Raw genomic sequence first — 17,585 nt, forward strand, 5'->3', positions numbered from 1 at the left:
TGGAGGAGTCTTTGTCAGCTTGCAGGGTGAGTTTGAAGAATATGTTCGTGCAGGTGTTTGCTAAAATATGAAATGTCTCATCAGCGTTCACGTCCCCCTTTAAAGATGAGATCTTGTGAGGCGTTTAAGGGACTATTTCTGGAGCTTTTCCACTGACGGCAAACAGAACATTTTGTGGACACAGTGACAGCAACCCGGGGTGATTTTTTTCATGTGTGTTTTCAAGCTCGTGACAGTCAATTATAATGAAATAAAGCCCCTTCGGGTGTCACAGCTAAACCAAATATTTTCTGAATCCACACGCAGCCTCTCATTGTCAACAGAAGGCTGCTACAAATTCTGTTTCCTGATTACAAAACAGGTTACAGCTCCCGATTCCTCTGATATCTGTCTCCGGGAAGAGTGTTTCTCTTGCTCACAAATATTGATTGAACTATCAAAGATCATAGAAACAAACCGATGTTGGATTCTATTTCAGGGTGCAAACTTTAATGTTTTCCAGGGTTGAACCTGCCACTAGTTACCAGGCATAACCAGAGGGGGAAAGACAGCACGCAGAGAGTGGGAGAAAGACGGATAATTCAAGAGTCAGATGAAAGTAGATAGATGATGGAGTGTAGATACTGGTACAGACATTTTTTTCCCCTTACCCCCTCCCTCCTCCCTCCTCCCTCCTCCTCCCCCTCCCACCCTTATTCCCTCAGTTCTTTGCCTAATAAGCAGCGTTCCTGCGAGCTGATGCAAGGCGGAGGAAACAGAACAGGCGTTCTGGGACCGCTGCAAATATTCCCACATGAGGCATAACATGATAAAGACTTATTATCTCACTAAGCTGCTGTAAACACAGATGCACACATAAATACACACTGTACACAACCCTCTCCCTCACAAACACACAGACATTCGCAGAAAGGGAACACGGTCCGGCTTTACGGCCCTGACGAGCTGTGACCAGGAGGAATCTGACAGAGCCAATCCCCCCCAACAAAGCCTGAGAGTCAGCAGTTGCAGGCCGGCTCACTGGGCATTTGGCTTGGCTCGTTTGAACTCCACACACCCAGAACAGAGGTGGAAAAAAAAAAGGAGGAGGGAGAGTTAAGTTCTGATTGTTATTAGTGCTAAACTTTTCGGGAACATCTGAACGCGCTACGTGTCGAAACAAGACTCATCCCGGCTCCTCTGCGCTCATCAATCACACCCGACACACACATAAACACATGCAGCCAGCGCTCGCTGTGAGCTAATCCATTACAGTACAAAGGTAGGTGTCAGCCTCTTAGACAAACACACACACATGTACGCCAGAGTCATCAGGAACATGTTGAGTCCTATTTCCCCTCCTCTCTCCTCCATCCCAATTAAAAGGCAAAGGAGGCCTTTTATTTCCCTCTCCTCCTCCAAACGCATTCTTTATCTCTCTGATCTGCGCTGCTCCCTCCCTCCCTCTCTCGCTCGCTCGTCCCCTCGGGGTAGTGGGAATGTCTCTCCCAACACACTCTCAGGTCAGGGGTTCAGCTGGAGGGGGTCTGAGCATGTAGAGCGATCGAGGAGACACACAGAAAGAGTGAGTGGCGGGTTGAGGCAGGCCTCTGCACGGGCTGCTCCTCTTCGCTGCCAGAAACACTTAAACTTAAAGCAGTGTGTGCGTGTGTGTGTGTGTGTGTGTGTGTATCATAGCCCTAATCAGAGACTTCAGGGTAGATTTATGCCCCTGCCTTTTTCCCGACCTCCATTACACCAGCTTATATACACCCATTACAGGATATGACAGAGTACACACCCTTTAGACGAGCATACCGCACCGCCTGTGTGTGTGAAAGAGAGGGCATGCGCTCGCGTCTTTACACACTCCACACTTTCCCATTAGGTCCTTGTCCACCTGCGAGTTCCATCTCTCCGTCTGTCTTTATCTCTCCTCCTCCCCTCGTTGCTAATAAGGTCAATGAGGAAGAGTAAGAAGCAGATGGGTGTACAGTACATTACAGCGCGGCGCAGTATAGTGTCGGATAGCAGAGCGGTGATTCATGCTTAGTGGGACGTGTGATGATGTGAGGAGTTTCTACTGCGCCGCAAAGTCGGTGGACTGCGCGGCCGGATCTGTTGATCACTCCTCTATATGACCGGCTTCATAATGTTACCTCAGGGAGCAGTTTGACCCTGCGAGGGGTCTGGAGGAGATGAAAGGATGGAGGAAGGGAGAAAGGAACAAGGTTGGAGATTAAGTGACTATGCTTTAAATGTCACAATAACGCTCGACTTCTCAGTCCTAACTTCACGGGAGGGAGGGAGACGGGAGAGAGTCAATAGGGAGGAAAAGTAGTGCAGTGTGGGCTTTAAATGGAGGCGGTTTGCCTGTGAGCACCTTGTCCTTTTAAAGGTTTAGTTCATCTAAATTAAAAAAAGGGCCAGTTCGCCGATTTTCAACCTCAGTCCTATCATGCTATTATGAGGAGCTAATGCCGTTATGGAAGGAAAAAATGCAATTTCACTCTGTGCCTTTGGAAGATGCTATCCGCTTCTCCAATGGGCCCTAGAAAACCTCCGCCAGATGACGCGTTGTACGTAGTCTGGGACATCGCCTGCAGCGAAACGGTAGTATTTCACTCCAGCGTCTCTCGCTGGGCCGTTCCTTTCAGAGGGAGGGCCGCAATGCACGCTGGGTGTTGTAGGAATGTAGAATAGGCGAGACCACAAGCTATTTGTACAACTTCCACAGCTATGACGCCAATTTCAAATATTTTTGCTTCTTTGAAAGAGTGTTCTTGCTCCTTTAAGTGCACAAATTAGCCACCATATCAGAATTACAGACATGTCCCGATTGCATTTTGTCCTTTCTGATACCAAGACCTAAACATAACTAGAAATATACATGAGATTGGTTGAAAACACTGATGGCTGACATTTTGCTAGCTATGACTAACATTACACTTTCTGCTAGCACCTCACTGTTATTTGGTTATGTTCATGCAATCATTTACCTAAAACTATTCGACATTTCGGGGCTAATGGTTACGGTATCGTATCCGTAACTCTACTGGAATACTACCTGATACCAATCTCCATTATTTCGAGCCAACAGCTGCAAATTTTCAAGCATGTATCTCAAACCTTCTGAGAATAACACCAAACAATCCACGTGTCCAAACACCACTTGTGTGTAAACATATTTTTCAGGCTTTTGGGTGAATTGACCCTTTAACTAGCACACACCCACCAGCAGCACATCCACCTGCACACACTCAAACATGCTCAGGTCCCCGTCCCCTCAGCGAGCATCTGGCAGCATTCCATTAACAGAGCCACCAGCGCTCTCTCACACCCTCACCTGCTGTCAGAGGGGGAAAAAAATTACCCCCTTACACACACACATGCACACACAGGTTCACCTGCTCTTGCCTCGGAGGAAAAGAAAGTTAGATTCTCTCATGAAATGCCTTTTATTGTTTCCCCAGAAGGCATGGGTTGTACGCTTCTGAAAACTGCACACACACAGGCACACACACACACACACACAGACAGCAAGTGCGATGCCTCGATGGCGTTTTGTGTACCCACTCCGGGTTGCGGAAATAAAAGCATCAGAACTTTCCCCTTAAAACTCGGCGCTTGTGTGTGTTAATTTCTAAAACTGGATGAGGCAGAAAGACGAGATTGAGCTTGTCATTAGGAGTTCACAGCCCTGCGTGCTTGTCTGAAGGTTTGTTTTGTTTTGTATTAGCTTGCCTCGTGTGTGTTCTACTCCGCGTTTGTGCGCGTCTCAGCGTCTGCTCTCTCTCTCTCCCACGCTCGGGCTCCTAACGATGGCAAATGCGCCCGTGTGTTTGCGAGGCGTTGTTTCTCAAAAAACAACAACACATCCAGGAACGGCTCGTTTTGTCGGGGTTTTGTGGAAGGAACACGCTCTAATTAGAGAGGCCCTATGAAGGTGCATCAAACGGATCTCGCTCAAAGACCAACCTGCTCAGGGCTCTCACACGGCGCACACATGCCACCTCTGATTATTGGTGAAATGTCTGTGTTATTTAACTATATAGCCGAGTATTAACAGCCTTGTCAGTTTAGATTTGCTGCGCGTCTGATCCTAATCCATGCGTACGCTCCCAGACACACATCTACATACAGACAAAAAAGTGTCTGCTTCAGGTGTTGCTTTGTGGCCACTTGGGCATGTTTGTGTGTGGGCGGTTCATGACCAAAAGCCCTTTCCTCAAAGTACACGTGCGCACACAAGCATGCACACAAACCCACACAATTCACTTCTGTATCTCTGCGTGTGTTTACTTTACTTTCCTGCCGTGTTTGTTCGCTCCGGCGGGAGCAGGCTTTCTGCTCTAACTGCCCAGGTCACTTTTGTTCACTCTGTGTGTTTTGTCTCCCTCGCTAACACCCCCTTCCTCCCCCCCTCCCCTCCTCTCTCCGCTCCCTCTCAGGTGCCAGTGATGATGGTGGAATCAGCCTCTGAGACCATTCGAACGACGCCGTCCAACCAGAACGGAGTCAGCAGCCTCAGCAGCCAATCAGATGGAGGGGGAGGTAGAGAGGGCGGGTCAAATGGAGACGCCAATGGAGAGCTCAGCCCTGTAGACTTACTGCACCTGCAACAGCAACAGGTGTGTGTACGTGTGTGTGTTTACTGATCTACCTGTATATACGTGCTTGGGAAACTTGTTTTGCAACACTTGCCACTTGTGCAACTTGTGTGCATATGTACGGCACATTGTCTAGAACAGCATGTACACAGCGGGACATTACATAACGTACAGATGTGACAGCACGTAGTGGGCCAGACTCTGGTAATTGTCAGGGTTGCATGTGCGAACGGTGAAAAGCCCTGACAGGCTGGCTCGTCGGTGCTTTAATTACCCTCCGTTCATTATGTGGCAACTTATTCCACTGGGACAAAGTTCACCGTAATAACTCCTACACACCTGGTTCCCACTCATATATTATTACATGTCAGAAATAGATGACATACCTGCTGTTTAAACTAGGCGAGAAACACCATTTAGTCCTGTTTTTTAGGTCAGACGTACACTCACAATAGTGCGCAAACACACACTCGAAAAGGGACGACTGAGGAGTGTGTGTGGGTTTTACTTTCTCACTGATCCATGAAGTGCTGTTTATGTGTGTTTGACACGTCAGCGTGTAGTGTCTCAAGTTATTCTATTTATCTTGCCTTCTGTGCGTCACTCCCCCCTCCACGCACACACACACACACACACACACACACACACACACACACACTGGCCACTGTCTCAAATGGAATTTCCAAACTTCCCGGAACTTCTTGGATGAAATTCGACATTTTTATTTCTCATTCCCCCACAAATGCGCATCGCTCTTTTGTGATTGCTCTCAGAAGGACCCCAGCCTTACACACACACACACACTCGCACACGGCATTATCACTTTTTTTCATCCGAAGATCTCTATATTAGTCATTTGTTCATAGCTGCACAAGAATGTCCGCCGAGTGTTATCGCCGAATGACGGAAACGTGCTGAATCATGCGTTTCAGTCACTCATGTGGCATTCACTGCAGCTGATGACAAGATAAGAAGAGAAATACGAGCTTGTAGACAATATTAATACCCCCCCCTCTCTCGTTCTGCGTGTGTTTGCATGTGTCTGCTCGTCACAGAGGGTCAGTGTGGGTCCCACCAGCTGAGCTCCTAGTTGAGGAAACCCAGAAGGAGAGAAAAAATCAGGGTTTCCTCCCTGCTGCTAAAATTATTCCCCCTAATTATAATGATGGAGCCTTAAGGTGAATGAAGAACACTCAAGGCCCTTCATTTCTGTCCCGCTCTCCCCTCCTCCTTCCACTGACTGCATCCTCACCCTGCTTCCTCAGCAACCTTCATCCGAGGACACACACACACACACACACACACACACACAAACACCAAACCTGCAGCTCACACAAAGCAGCTCTTTATTCTCTCGGACGTGTCTCTGCTCTCTATGTTTTTGCACCTGTGTGTGTGTGTGTATGTGTGTGTGCACGCTGGTATTTCCTCTCTTGAGCGGGTTACCAACCACAAACATACCTCCCTCTCACTTTCCATCTTTTTCTCTTCCTCTCCCTCACTGTACTTCTTTTTTCCTCCTATCCGCCGCGGACCATGAAAGACAAGCACAACCTTTCCTCCAGATCCCAGCCCTCACCTCTCTCTATATGTAGCAGAAAATACACACGCATTTATCGTAGCAGGTCTTTATTTGGAGCTTTCTGTTCGGCACAGATTGAACAGATGTGAGTTGTCACGAGGGGTGTGTCCTTCCTGTACTCTGTCTGCCACTGCAGCACTCCGCCAGTTTATGGCTGTAAATGTACAGTTATGTAAGTACATGATACAGTTAATGATTGATCCGTGTGTGCGGTCATTTTCTGAATATATATCTGCAGTCACACGTGTATCATTGAGTATTATAGATTAAAAATGAGTCTTAAAAATGTCAACTCATTTTAAGCTTTAGTATGCAGACACTTTGTTACAGAAGCTTTTATTTTCTAAATTTTTATATTTCAGTTTTGTAGAGTAATTAGGATATTTTTGTAAGTGTGTGTGTCCCTTTCATCTCTGCTCAGTTATTAGCTTATAGTTGTCATCATACACCACTCTTAACCCTGTACCCCCCACGCTCTTCTTCCTCCTGGCTGAGACGGGAGTTCTGTGCCAGTTCTTTTAAATTCACGGCCTTTTTCAATAATACCAGTTATTTGAAAAATGTGCAAAACATGTTATTTGTCCTCATATCTACCTCATAAACAGAGCACTGGTTTAGCTCGATGGGTAGAGCAGGCGTCCCATGCACAGAGGCGACAGCCGTCGACGCGGCGGCAGCAGGCTCGACTCCTCGTCCTCGGCCCTTTGAGGCATGTCGTCCCCTGCGCTCTTCTCTCAATGTTTCCTGTCTATCTCCAGATTTCCTTTCAATAAAAAGGCAAAAAAGGCCCCAAAAAATAATCTTTAAATATATATACATATCTCATAAACACAACCAAACCCCTCACTTCATGTTTCCCTTCCTGACCATTTCTACTTTGAGAACATTTAGCTAAGCTTAAACAGATAAAGACAAGTTCCCTCTGCTTCATATACTTTTGTTTAAAATGGGTTTTAAGTTATATGAAAATTTAAACTTCCACAAATGTAAAGTGCCCTGAAAGTCACACAACTCAAGCTGCATACTGCAGGCCGTCATGCTCAAGTCCAATTTGGGGATCTGATTTTTTGGGATCACTGTTTATATTTATTTTTGAATGTGACCCAAATAATTTGGATCGTTTTGGATGTGCATAAAATCACCATCAGAGACGGGCAAAACGGACAACAGCAGCAAAGGCATTAGTCCTTGCCTTATGTACAACACTTCGGTTGCGGTACGAGCCTTCTAGTTTTGATTGGGTAGAGGCACCTCCCACACAAGCAATCACATCTGCTATTTCACCGTCTTGTCCTCCATGGTCAAAAGTCTTCTTCTTCTTCTTTAGAATCACTCCTGGAAATGTGCATATTACCAAGGCAACGTGGACCACTTCCGATTTGAGTGTTCAAATACAGGTCGCATGTTTTCAATCATGGAACTTTTTGCTGTTCACACTGACTTGAAAATATCAGGTCTGTGTCACATAAGAGGGGGAATCAGAATTGGGACACTTTTAGCTGCAGTATGAATGCTGAGTGACACTGGCTGCATTTTCAGCTTGTGCCCCCACTCATTAAATCAATACTGTCTGATCAGACCGACTGTATATGAACCTGCTCTCATGCTTCAACATGAGCGTCCTCCTCCTCCTTGTTCCCTTCTCCTCCATGCTTGAGTCTCCTGAAGGTGTAGTGAAGACCAGTGTTGCTGCTTAAACACCAGTGCCAGTGCGCAGTGGAGCAGAAAAGACACCCTCACGCACACACAGAAGAAGAAGAAGAGTGCGGTGTTGTCAGAACACAAAGCCGTCTTTTCCTTTGGCCCCTTGGGAACCTGAGAGAAATCACAGCCATCTCCAGCCGTCAAACCCCCCTCCACTGGCCTCTCTCTGTCTTCTGTCGGTCTCTCAGTGTGTCCATCTTTCCTTCATCCTGTCTGTCCTTTTCTTCTCAAAGATGCATAGATAAAAAGAAGGGGGGACACAGGTAGATGGTCAAATGGCCGAATGAGGAAGTAGGTGAGATGGGAAAAGAGAGGCAGAGAGAAAAGAGGTAAAAGGAGGGGCAAGGAGGCAGCACATTGGGGTAAGGGGGAGAGGGGGTGCACTGGTGGGCCGGAGAGAAGGGATAGAGGGATGAGGGAGGGGTGTAACGCTGAGACGTGTCAGAAAAGGGCGCCTGGGCCTCCCTGTGGAATGTGGCCTGTCTGCCTCCCCAGAAAGAACAGAGCAGGAGAAAGAGAGAGAGAGAGAGAGAGAGGGAAGAAAGGGAAGAGGGGGCGAAGACCAGTTCTGCCCCATCATCGAGGGGAGAGAGAGAGGGAGAGAAGGAGGGAGGGGGAGCAAACAAAGAGAGGAGTTATAGGACGAGGTGGAAAAGTGAGAGTGCGGTGGAGAGCGGAGGGCACTTTGTTGAGGTGCCGGGCACGGGTGTAGACATGAAATGATGCATAGCAGAGGAGAAATGTAAGCAGAATAAATCCTAACAAACCTCAAAGTGTGTGTGTGTGTGTGTGTGTGTGTGTGTGTGTGTGTGTGTGTGGCGGGGTGGAGGGTGCTCTGACGAGAACCAGGTGTCTCCAATTCTTTTCTTTACGTCTCTCATCCCTCCTTTTTTTTTTAAGCAGATGTGAGTCCGCACTTTAAGCGCCCCCCCCTCCTCTCCCCTCCTTTTCCCACCCATTTCTGTCTCCTCCTTTTCTCCCTCGCCATCCATTAATCGCTCCTGGTGTTCCTGCAGCTACAGTAGTCATGGCTGGTGATGACGGGAAGAGAGGAGGTGAAAGTAGGAGGGAGAGGAAAGAGAGAGGGATGGTGACAAAAAGGTGCCGTTTCCTCTTAGGAGTGCCACTCATCGGCCTGCCAGGGAGGGTTTTTCCCTCTTTTTCTCGCTCTCTTTTCCTCTCTCTCGCCCTCTCAAATAGGAACTGAGAGGCAGATTGTCGCGGTCTCCCGTCCCCGAGGGTTTAAAGGAACATTGGTGGAGGAAAAGGCAGTTTTATAAATTGGTTTGGAGCTTCCATCCCCACTCACATTTGTCATAATCTGTTTTGTCCTCGCTCACACAGACTGACAACCTTTGTTTCTCTCCCTCTTACATATAAACACACACATGCAGTTACACACACACACACACACACACACACACAAGGCTGGTGTGAGTTAATGAAGGGTGTAATTAAGGAGCCACAGTGATGACTGGAGATCAGGGGGAACCGATACAGATCTCAGATATACACAAACACTGATGAAAGATAGCTGCTTAGTGCGAATGCACATATGCGAGAGTGTGCATGCAGGCGGTGCTGTGCAGACAGATGTATGAGATCAGTGTGTGTGTGTGTGTGTGTGTGCTAACAGATGATGCTGGATGATTTAGATAACGTATGGCTTCCTGTTAGATCGGCTAGTCTCGGTAATTACTCGGCCTGTACGGATGGGACGTTTTCAGACGCGCGATTCTCACAGCTTTCGGCCTTTTGCTGAATTATGGGAGGTGAATGTTGGTCACTGGGACACTTATGTCCTGTTTGACCTCCAGCTCTCCAAGTAGAGTTCACTTTCAGGTCAGGAGTGCGGAGAAGACGGAGGTGAAAGGGGTGATTTCAGAGGAGGAGGAGGTGAAGAGAAAACAATTTCAGACACTTTTTCCAGATTGAATTTAATTACATTATGGCTGCGTTTGTGCATCTGCATGACAGGTTTGTCCCATGAGTGTCTGCGTGTGTCATTTTCCTGTCTGCATGTCCGTCTGCGCGCGTGTGTGTGTGTGTGTGTGTGTGTGTGTGTCCGTCCGTCGTGTGTGCGGGCCAGTAAATCAGTCCCGGGCCTCTCTCTGAGTGCTGTCACCTCCTAAAAGCTTTCTCCCGGTCTGGGTCGGGCCTTCCTCTTTATGTCTGAGGTCAGTGGAGTTCAAAGGTCACCGGGGGTCGTGCTAAGACAGAGGTGGGGCCGGCCAGGGTTGCCTAGCATCGCGGAACACCCACCGCTGTTACCGCGGCGATACAAAGAGACCTATAGAACAGCAACTTCCTCCAGGAGTCTCAAAAGCACCAGCAGCTCCCTTTATGCGGCTGCTTTGACTCTTACTTCCTTTTTGTCCTCCATCTCTTGACTATTAAACCTGCTTGTACTGATTGATAAAAACATAATAGGTGAATATTTACATTAGAGACATCCATTCATTCTCTAAAGTGCGTGTACACTTCAGGATTGTGGGAGATTTGAGGACTTTATTTTGTTTTTTTGGTATTCCTGCAAACAAAATGCCACAAACACACCTGCACATGTCGTGATCAGTGATGTATGTCACATGACATTCTGTGATTTTTTTTCACACATTGAGACCTAATTCCGAGATGTTGAGATGTCGTATTTATGAGCGTCCATAAAATATTTTTACGGCTTTTTCCAGCCAGGGCTTTGACTCCTGGAGCAGATTTTTGTTCTCACTATTCATTTCTTTCCTTTTGTATTCCTTTGACCTCCCTACACACATTCATTCTCTAATTACAGTACTCAGAGTGGCTTGAAAACGTATCGATAAAGTTGAATGTCTAAGGTGCTGCAGGAGAAGGAAGCTGCAGGTCTTGTGGATGAGGCATAGACGGACAGTAGACATGGTCCAGCAGGCCGGATCAGCCAGCATGGATGCAGTCACGCTTGGTTGACCCAACCAGTCGAGACAAGAATAGACAGATACCAGCAGAAGAAAGATGTGTGTGTGTGTGTGTGTGTGTGTGTGTGTGTGTGTGTGTGTGTGTGTGTGTGTGTGTCCTGTCTCTGTTGTGGAGACTGACTTATACACACATCCTCTGGGCACCTGAAAGGGTTAGGTTGGGTTTGGTTGCCATGGGAGTGTTTGGAAGCACTTTACACTGAGTCGGCCGAGCTGGGCTGTCAGGTAAATAACACACACATGTACCCACACACACACACACACACGTGAGCAGGGACAGTCTTCATGGGGAAGTTTCTTTTTTTCTCTGTGAGGGTGAAAAAGTCGATTGTTGACTCTCGCACTTCAGAAGCTTTTGCCATGGCGACTGAGGCCTTTGCAAGAGGTCGGAGGTCAGCAAGCAAAGCATGACCTCATTTCTAGTGACACAGGGGTGTGACTGTGTGTGTGTGTTCGCTGCTTTCTCTCTCAAAAAGCTGCAGCGTAATTGGTTTTAATTGACGTGTCCTCTAAGATGCAGTGTTTCAAAGCTTATGAGGGGCAAGTTAGGGCTTTAATCCACCCACAGGGGTCAGAAAATACTCCAATCTTCACCGTCGTCTCCGCTCTTTTCTTTAAGTCCTCTCTCCAACTCCAGACTCGCCGAAAAAGATGGACACCGAGAGAAAGTGAAGAGTAAAGACAAAATGTGCAACGCTTACAAGGCTGCTGGGTAAAGTAGTTACCCTGGAAACAGTCGAGAGCCCGGAGTCCACACAATGAACACACACACATACACACGGCGCACACAATAGCAGCAGAGGCCTAAAGTGTTGCTAATTAGCTAGTCTGCGCTGCTTCTTTGTGTGAGCCATTTTAAAGGAGAGATTAGAGTCAACAGGGAGGAGGAGAGGAATGTAGCTCTTCTCTCTCTCTCTCTCTCTTTTGCTTTCTTCTTCTTCAGTTCTGGGACTGTGTGTGTGACGCGCTGTGTTTTTACCTGACAGGCAGAATGTATTTGTTGTCTTGTCAGTGGAGTTTTCCATCAGTGAAAACATGTCAAGGCAAATGTGAAACTAGCGATAGGTAGCGATTCAGGATTTCATACATCATCAAAAAGTGACGTCACCCAACTTTTAAATGTCTTAAATTCTGATCTAAGATATTCAATGATTATATGACATTACATAATACATTTTACTCATCATGTCAATGCTTAAAGGGGGGTTATTATTATGCTAATTTCAAGCTTCATATTTCACTCTGTGATACCTGTGGAGTAGCGTAGCATAATTTACAGTTAAAAAACCTTTTTCTCACACTGGTGCTCTGTGCAGGCCATCAGCTCTGTCCCTTTAAGAAACCCCGCCCCTACAAGCCCGCTTTCTTCTGACTGGCCGGCTTTGTGATGTCACAGTGCAGTGCAGCGTGTAGAAAAAAACTGCGTGAAACCTGGCGTTCACATGCAGCCTGCAGACTGAGCTGAGAAGCCTGGGGATTACTCCAACATACATTTACCTGAAGATTTGAAACTTCACCTACATTTAGTCTGGACATCCAACACTGTAACATTATGTATATGTCTTAAGATTTGAAACAGCATAATACCCCCTCTTTGATAATGGTATCAGGCTGGTTAAATCTAATTTGAACTCTATTAAACATTATTGAAAGTAGTAATAAATGTTAAAAACAAACTTTGTGTGAACACTACTTTAGTTCCAGAAGGTCAAAGTTGAATCAGAAGAAAGAGCTGTATATCCTCCTTACCAGTAAAAGAAAGTTCTTTTTTTTTAACTTTTTAAATATTTTATAATTATAGTTATTAAAAAAGGCTGCAAAAATATGACCTTGTTTATAGGAATATACTATTGTTGTGGTCTGGACTAAATGTAAAAATGTGCCTGTGCACATCTGGTTGCATTGACCCTCTCACTAAATCACACAGTCCAGCGCACACCCAAACACACACACACACACGCACACACACACACACACACACACACACACACACACACACACACACACACACACACACTTCCCCATTTCCCCTTTTTTTCAACACACCCCGCCCCTGCTTCTCATTTGGGGAAGTTAAAGATTTTGTGCTTGTTTAGAAGTACAGCAGCCGGCCTTTGTTATGCCTGCCCACTTCCGGTGTTTGTATGAGTGTGTGTGTATGTGTGTGTGGTAAGGGCGGGTGTGAGGGTGTGTCCATCCCCAGCTCTGCAGCCACAGCCAGGTGTAAAAACCCTCTGAACCAAAGACATGAAAGCGTTTTATTTCCACTGAAGCGGGCAGGCAGGCTAATACTTTTACAGGCCACTGACTTAGTCTGTGTTTTTCTGTTTAACCAACAGGCGTCTGTGTGTGTCTTCATGTGTGTGAGTGTATATACAGTACGCATGTGCACATGGCAGACAGTCTCTGTTTGTGTATGTATGTGTTTTCCCTCTGTCTCCTGAGCCGAGTCTTGGCGGTGTCTTGCATGTGTTATTAGTTTGATATTTTTTTATATTTTGGATATTAATAATAACAGTTAAACAGTTTCCATATGTGAGGCCTGGTTGCCAGGCTAGTGCTATCCTCGTTGTAGCGCTGGCCTCGCACGGTCTCCCTCTCTCAGGAGGAGCTCGTGCTGGGCAGGAGGAGCAGCTTAAAGTCTGGAGGTCACCCAGCTCAGGCCTGACACCTCGGTGGCCTTGTCTTCTCAGGAGCATGACCCAGCTACTAAACTGTCCTACCTTATACGAGATGAGGGATAAATATTACAAAGTGCACCGTGTGTGTGTGTGTGTAAGTGTGTGTGTGTTTTCCGCTGTGGGCTGGGTCTGTCTGGAGCGAGACCTTCCTCTCTTGCCAAACGAGCTGTGTTGGAAACCGCAGGGAAACTGCATATGTGTATATAATGTATGACGTGTGTGTGTGTGTGTGTGTCTGTGTGTGTGGAAGGAAACTGCTGTAGAGCTATTTGCCATCAATTAGCGGCCTGGGCTGAGATGAGGCCAACAATACAGAGGGAGCTGCTTTTATATTCTCAGGAAAGGGAGTTCCTCTCTCCTCTGTCCCCGCTCACCTCATCATTATCCCTAATTGTCTATCTCTTCATGCCCTTTTCCCTTCACTTAACAGAGAAAAGCTGACAACATCTCCTTAGGAAGCTGTACATTCTTTCTCCCGTGTGTGCGCGTTCAAGATGTGTGTATATGATGATGGATTGTGTCATGATATAAAGCAGTCCTGGGTATTCAGTCAGCTCCTTTTTATGACTCTGCGTATACCCCTGTGAATCAATAGAAACATTAGATGAGTGCAGGGACGCAGTTGAAGGGGAGAGGTTTTCTCGTTTCGCAAAACAGTTTAGAACTGAAGAGAACCATCTGGAAAACGGCGGGGTCCCCAGAGTCTCGAACAGGTCCCTTTTGTGAAAAATAGGATGTGAAAAAAAACGCTCAAAAAATCGGCCAGGCTTTTCAACATTACGGCATATTTTGAAGTTCTTTTGGAGTTTGTGAGTTTTTATTGCGTTGGCTCTTGGACGCGGTCTTTCCTCTCTTTTAATGGTCAGTCTGGGCCCGGAGAAGCTTGCTTCAGCCGTTTTAAAACCTCAGCTCTCGAACGGTGCCTTTATATTGCGGAAACATTACATTAAATAGCTGAACAGGATTGCGGCTGGCTGGCGTTTCTAAAAGGTGTCCCGGATAGTTCCAGCTCGGCGGCGGCCTAAACAGATTGAGGTATTCAGCGCTGTTAAAGCTCGGTTATATTGGTGGACGAGCGGTTTGAAGTCCAGGTTGCTATGAGCGAAAACAAATGTCAGGAAAGCTGGTGAAGGGGGCGGCCGGAAAGACCTGATTAATACCAGAAAAAGAGTACGTGAGGAAGAGTCGGAGGGAAGGGGCGAAGTCTTGGCTGAGCTGAGTTCATTTTTTAACCCACCATGAAATTGAGGGGCTTTAGCAGGCTTTGGCTCAGACTGCCCCTTACCCCTATATGTTTACCCCTTGAAAACCCTTGATCTGCCCCTAATATATATACCACTCCCCCTCCCCCTTTCACTACCGATGTATATTAGGCTGTGATTGACACGATGAGTAAACGCTCTCGCACGTCTGGTTTGCGCTGCCACTTTAAGGCAACATTAAGTAAGTGCAACAAATAAAATATTGCTACCTGCTCAGCAGATCTCCCTCCTTTCCGTGCTGCACAGCAACTTAACTTTTCGCCCCTAACATAATCCTGCAAATTTCCCATTAAATTTAACGTCTGGTGGAAAACATGAGCGGCAGTGAAATGAGCATGCTGTAATGTTTGGTTGGGATAAAAACTTCCAGACGTTGGCCTTGATGGACGCTTTACAAGTACAACAAGCTGAAGGAGAGCGTCGCTCGTCTCAGCGATTGACTGCAACTTATTAAACTGTGTAACGCACATGAAGCTTCACCTTTAACTACCTATCCCAGTCCCACAGCTGCCGTCGCAGCAGCGGCTCTTTGTCCGACAGTCAAACGAAGCCGAGGGTCCCCTCATAAGGCCAACAGCTGCATTCACAAAGCTTGCTTTCCATCGGTCTGGACGATCTATTTTAGGCTTCTGTCTAACCCATATCTGCTCGCAGAATTTACTGTGGCGAATAAGGGGTATGGGTAGCAGATTTCTAAAGAGGAGAGGGGAGGGGGGTCGGGCACAAAGAGAGGAGAGAATTCTTGGAGAGATGCCAGCCAAACTTTTTGTGAGTTATACATTATATGGAGGGGCAGGAGACAGATCGGGTGATGCAGACTGAGAGAGAGAGAGTAGGAGTGATCTGGGAAAGCAATCTGGGTTTTGCGGTGAGTGACAGTGATTCATTTGATACGTGAGATTCCACCGCCGCCGTAACCAAGCCGTCACTCACATTTGCCCTAAAGTTATACAGCAATCCAGCTAACTGTCACCTCTTCTGTAAGCTCACTTTGTGTGTGCAGATGTAAATACTGAGCACAGGTGAGCTGCTGGTGCTGCAGCATCATCCTTTGTAACAAATTTACATGCTTTGTAGGTTGTGTTACATCTGTTCCGGGCTTGTTTCATCTTCTCCTCTGATCGCGATTCCCTTTGAGTATCCAGAGAAAGAGAGGGAATCAGAGATAAGAGAGATTTAGAGGCAGAAAAACTAGTAGAGTAGCAAAGACAGCCAGAAAGAGCGAGTAAATTAAAGGAGGTGGTGGGTTTTACTGGAGTTTGGAGGTGTTTTCTGCTGCTAAAGTGGAAGAAAACGGATACAGCGGATCACAGGGGCGACCCAGGAGGGACGGTAGCTTCGATGCAGCTTTAGCTTGGCTTTCGGCTTCAATGACAGCAATCCGAGAGAGAAGATAGAGCATAAGAGAGGTAGAAGTAAGTGTGTAAAAAAAAAAGAAGATCCACCGCTCGTCCCTGAACCCGGTGTCTCTCACTGATCCGAAATCAGAAAGCGTGCAGGCCTGTAGAGGAGCAGCTGGGTGTGACGGGCTCTTTTCTACGTCTTCAACCTGTATCTATCTCCCCCCTCGCCGTCTCTCCCCGCTCTCCTGGGGGGGGGGAGGAAAAAGGGGGTTTAGGAATGGGGGAGCGGTGCATCACAAGCCTCTCTTCCCAGGCCTTTGAGCCTGTCAGATGGAGAGGGGATACTTGTTGTGTCCAACTTTTTACTTTTGTCGTGGATGGATGAAACAATGAGCTTCTCGCTCGCCCTCACTTGTGCTCCTTTATTTTTTCTTCCTCGTCTAAGAGCAACGAAATCTGATACCACCTGCCTCCCCTTCCTCCCCCCTCCTCCTCCTCCTTCTCCCTCAAGGACAGCCCACTGTCTGCCCCGCGGGCTGTTTATCTACGGGGGGAGACGAGGAGGAGAGGGTGGAAGGAGGGGTGGGGGGACCGGTTTGTTTCGTTTTGGCCGTCAACAATGGACCTCAGTTTGTGCTGACGGACTACTCTAACATATGGTACCCACCTGTCTTTCTCTCCCCCCATGCCTCCCCCCTTTTGACTCCCCTTCTTCCTTTGCTACGTCTCTGTTTAGATTTCTTTGCTTATTCCTGCGTTCTCTCTCCCCGTCTCACCCAAACACACTGGGCGGATTAGAGGCCAGATTCATCACACACACACACACACACACACACAGACCTGTTTGCTTTAGCAACCTGAGCCAGGATCAGGCGCACACACACACACACACACACACACACACACACACACACATGCAAATCTAGCATTATGATTGCTACTTTTTTGTTCTTATCTGAGATTCATCTTACTTCAAAGCCATGTGACGTGCACTGCATTCAACTTCCACATGGTATAGACTTTTGCATGTACACACACACACACACACACACACACACACACACACACAATTAGATCATCATACACACATAGAACTACATTATTATCGACAAATAGATCCTCCAACTCCTTTTAAAGAAACAGTTGTCAGGCATTTTTCGGAATCCTGTTAAGGAGAGAAACCAGCCTTTTCTGTGTGCGTGTGCGTGTGTGTGTGTGTGTGTGTGTGTGTGTGTGTGTGTGTGTGTGTGTGTGTGTGTGTGACCCTGCTGAATTAAAAAATGCACTGTTATTAAAGGCTGTGTCAGAGGCGATGATTTACAGAGGGGAGCGATGACAAGTCAGAAGAACTCACACACTGAGCTGAAACACACACACGCGCACACACACACACTGTGCTCTCAGGCCTCCAAGCTGAGCAGTGACCTCCTCACCCCTCCTTCCCCTTCCTCCTTCTCCTCCCCTCCCTCT

The 17,585-nt window shown here is 47.1% G+C and overlaps 1 protein-coding gene across 1 annotated transcript in view; it reads left to right on the top strand.

Moving 5' to 3' along the window:
• Positions 1-4,433: 4,433 nt before the first annotated feature.
• foxp4 (forkhead box P4) overlaps positions 4,434-17,585 on the top strand; it is a 58,620-nt gene continuing 45,468 nt past the window's right edge. The window contains exon 1 of the mRNA XM_069677663.1: positions 4,434-4,610. Coding sequence (XP_069533764.1) covers positions 4,440-4,610 — 171 coding nt within the window. The 5' untranslated portion in view covers positions 4,434-4,439. The remainder of the gene's footprint in view (positions 4,611-17,585) is intronic.

This window comes from Semicossyphus pulcher, unplaced genomic scaffold (assembly GCF_022749685.1).
Source record: "Semicossyphus pulcher isolate SPU_LCO1_2020_fin unplaced genomic scaffold, fSemPul1.0.p SCAF_3, whole genome shotgun sequence".
Taxonomy (NCBI): Eukaryota; Metazoa; Chordata; class Actinopteri; order Labriformes; family Labridae; genus Semicossyphus; species Semicossyphus pulcher.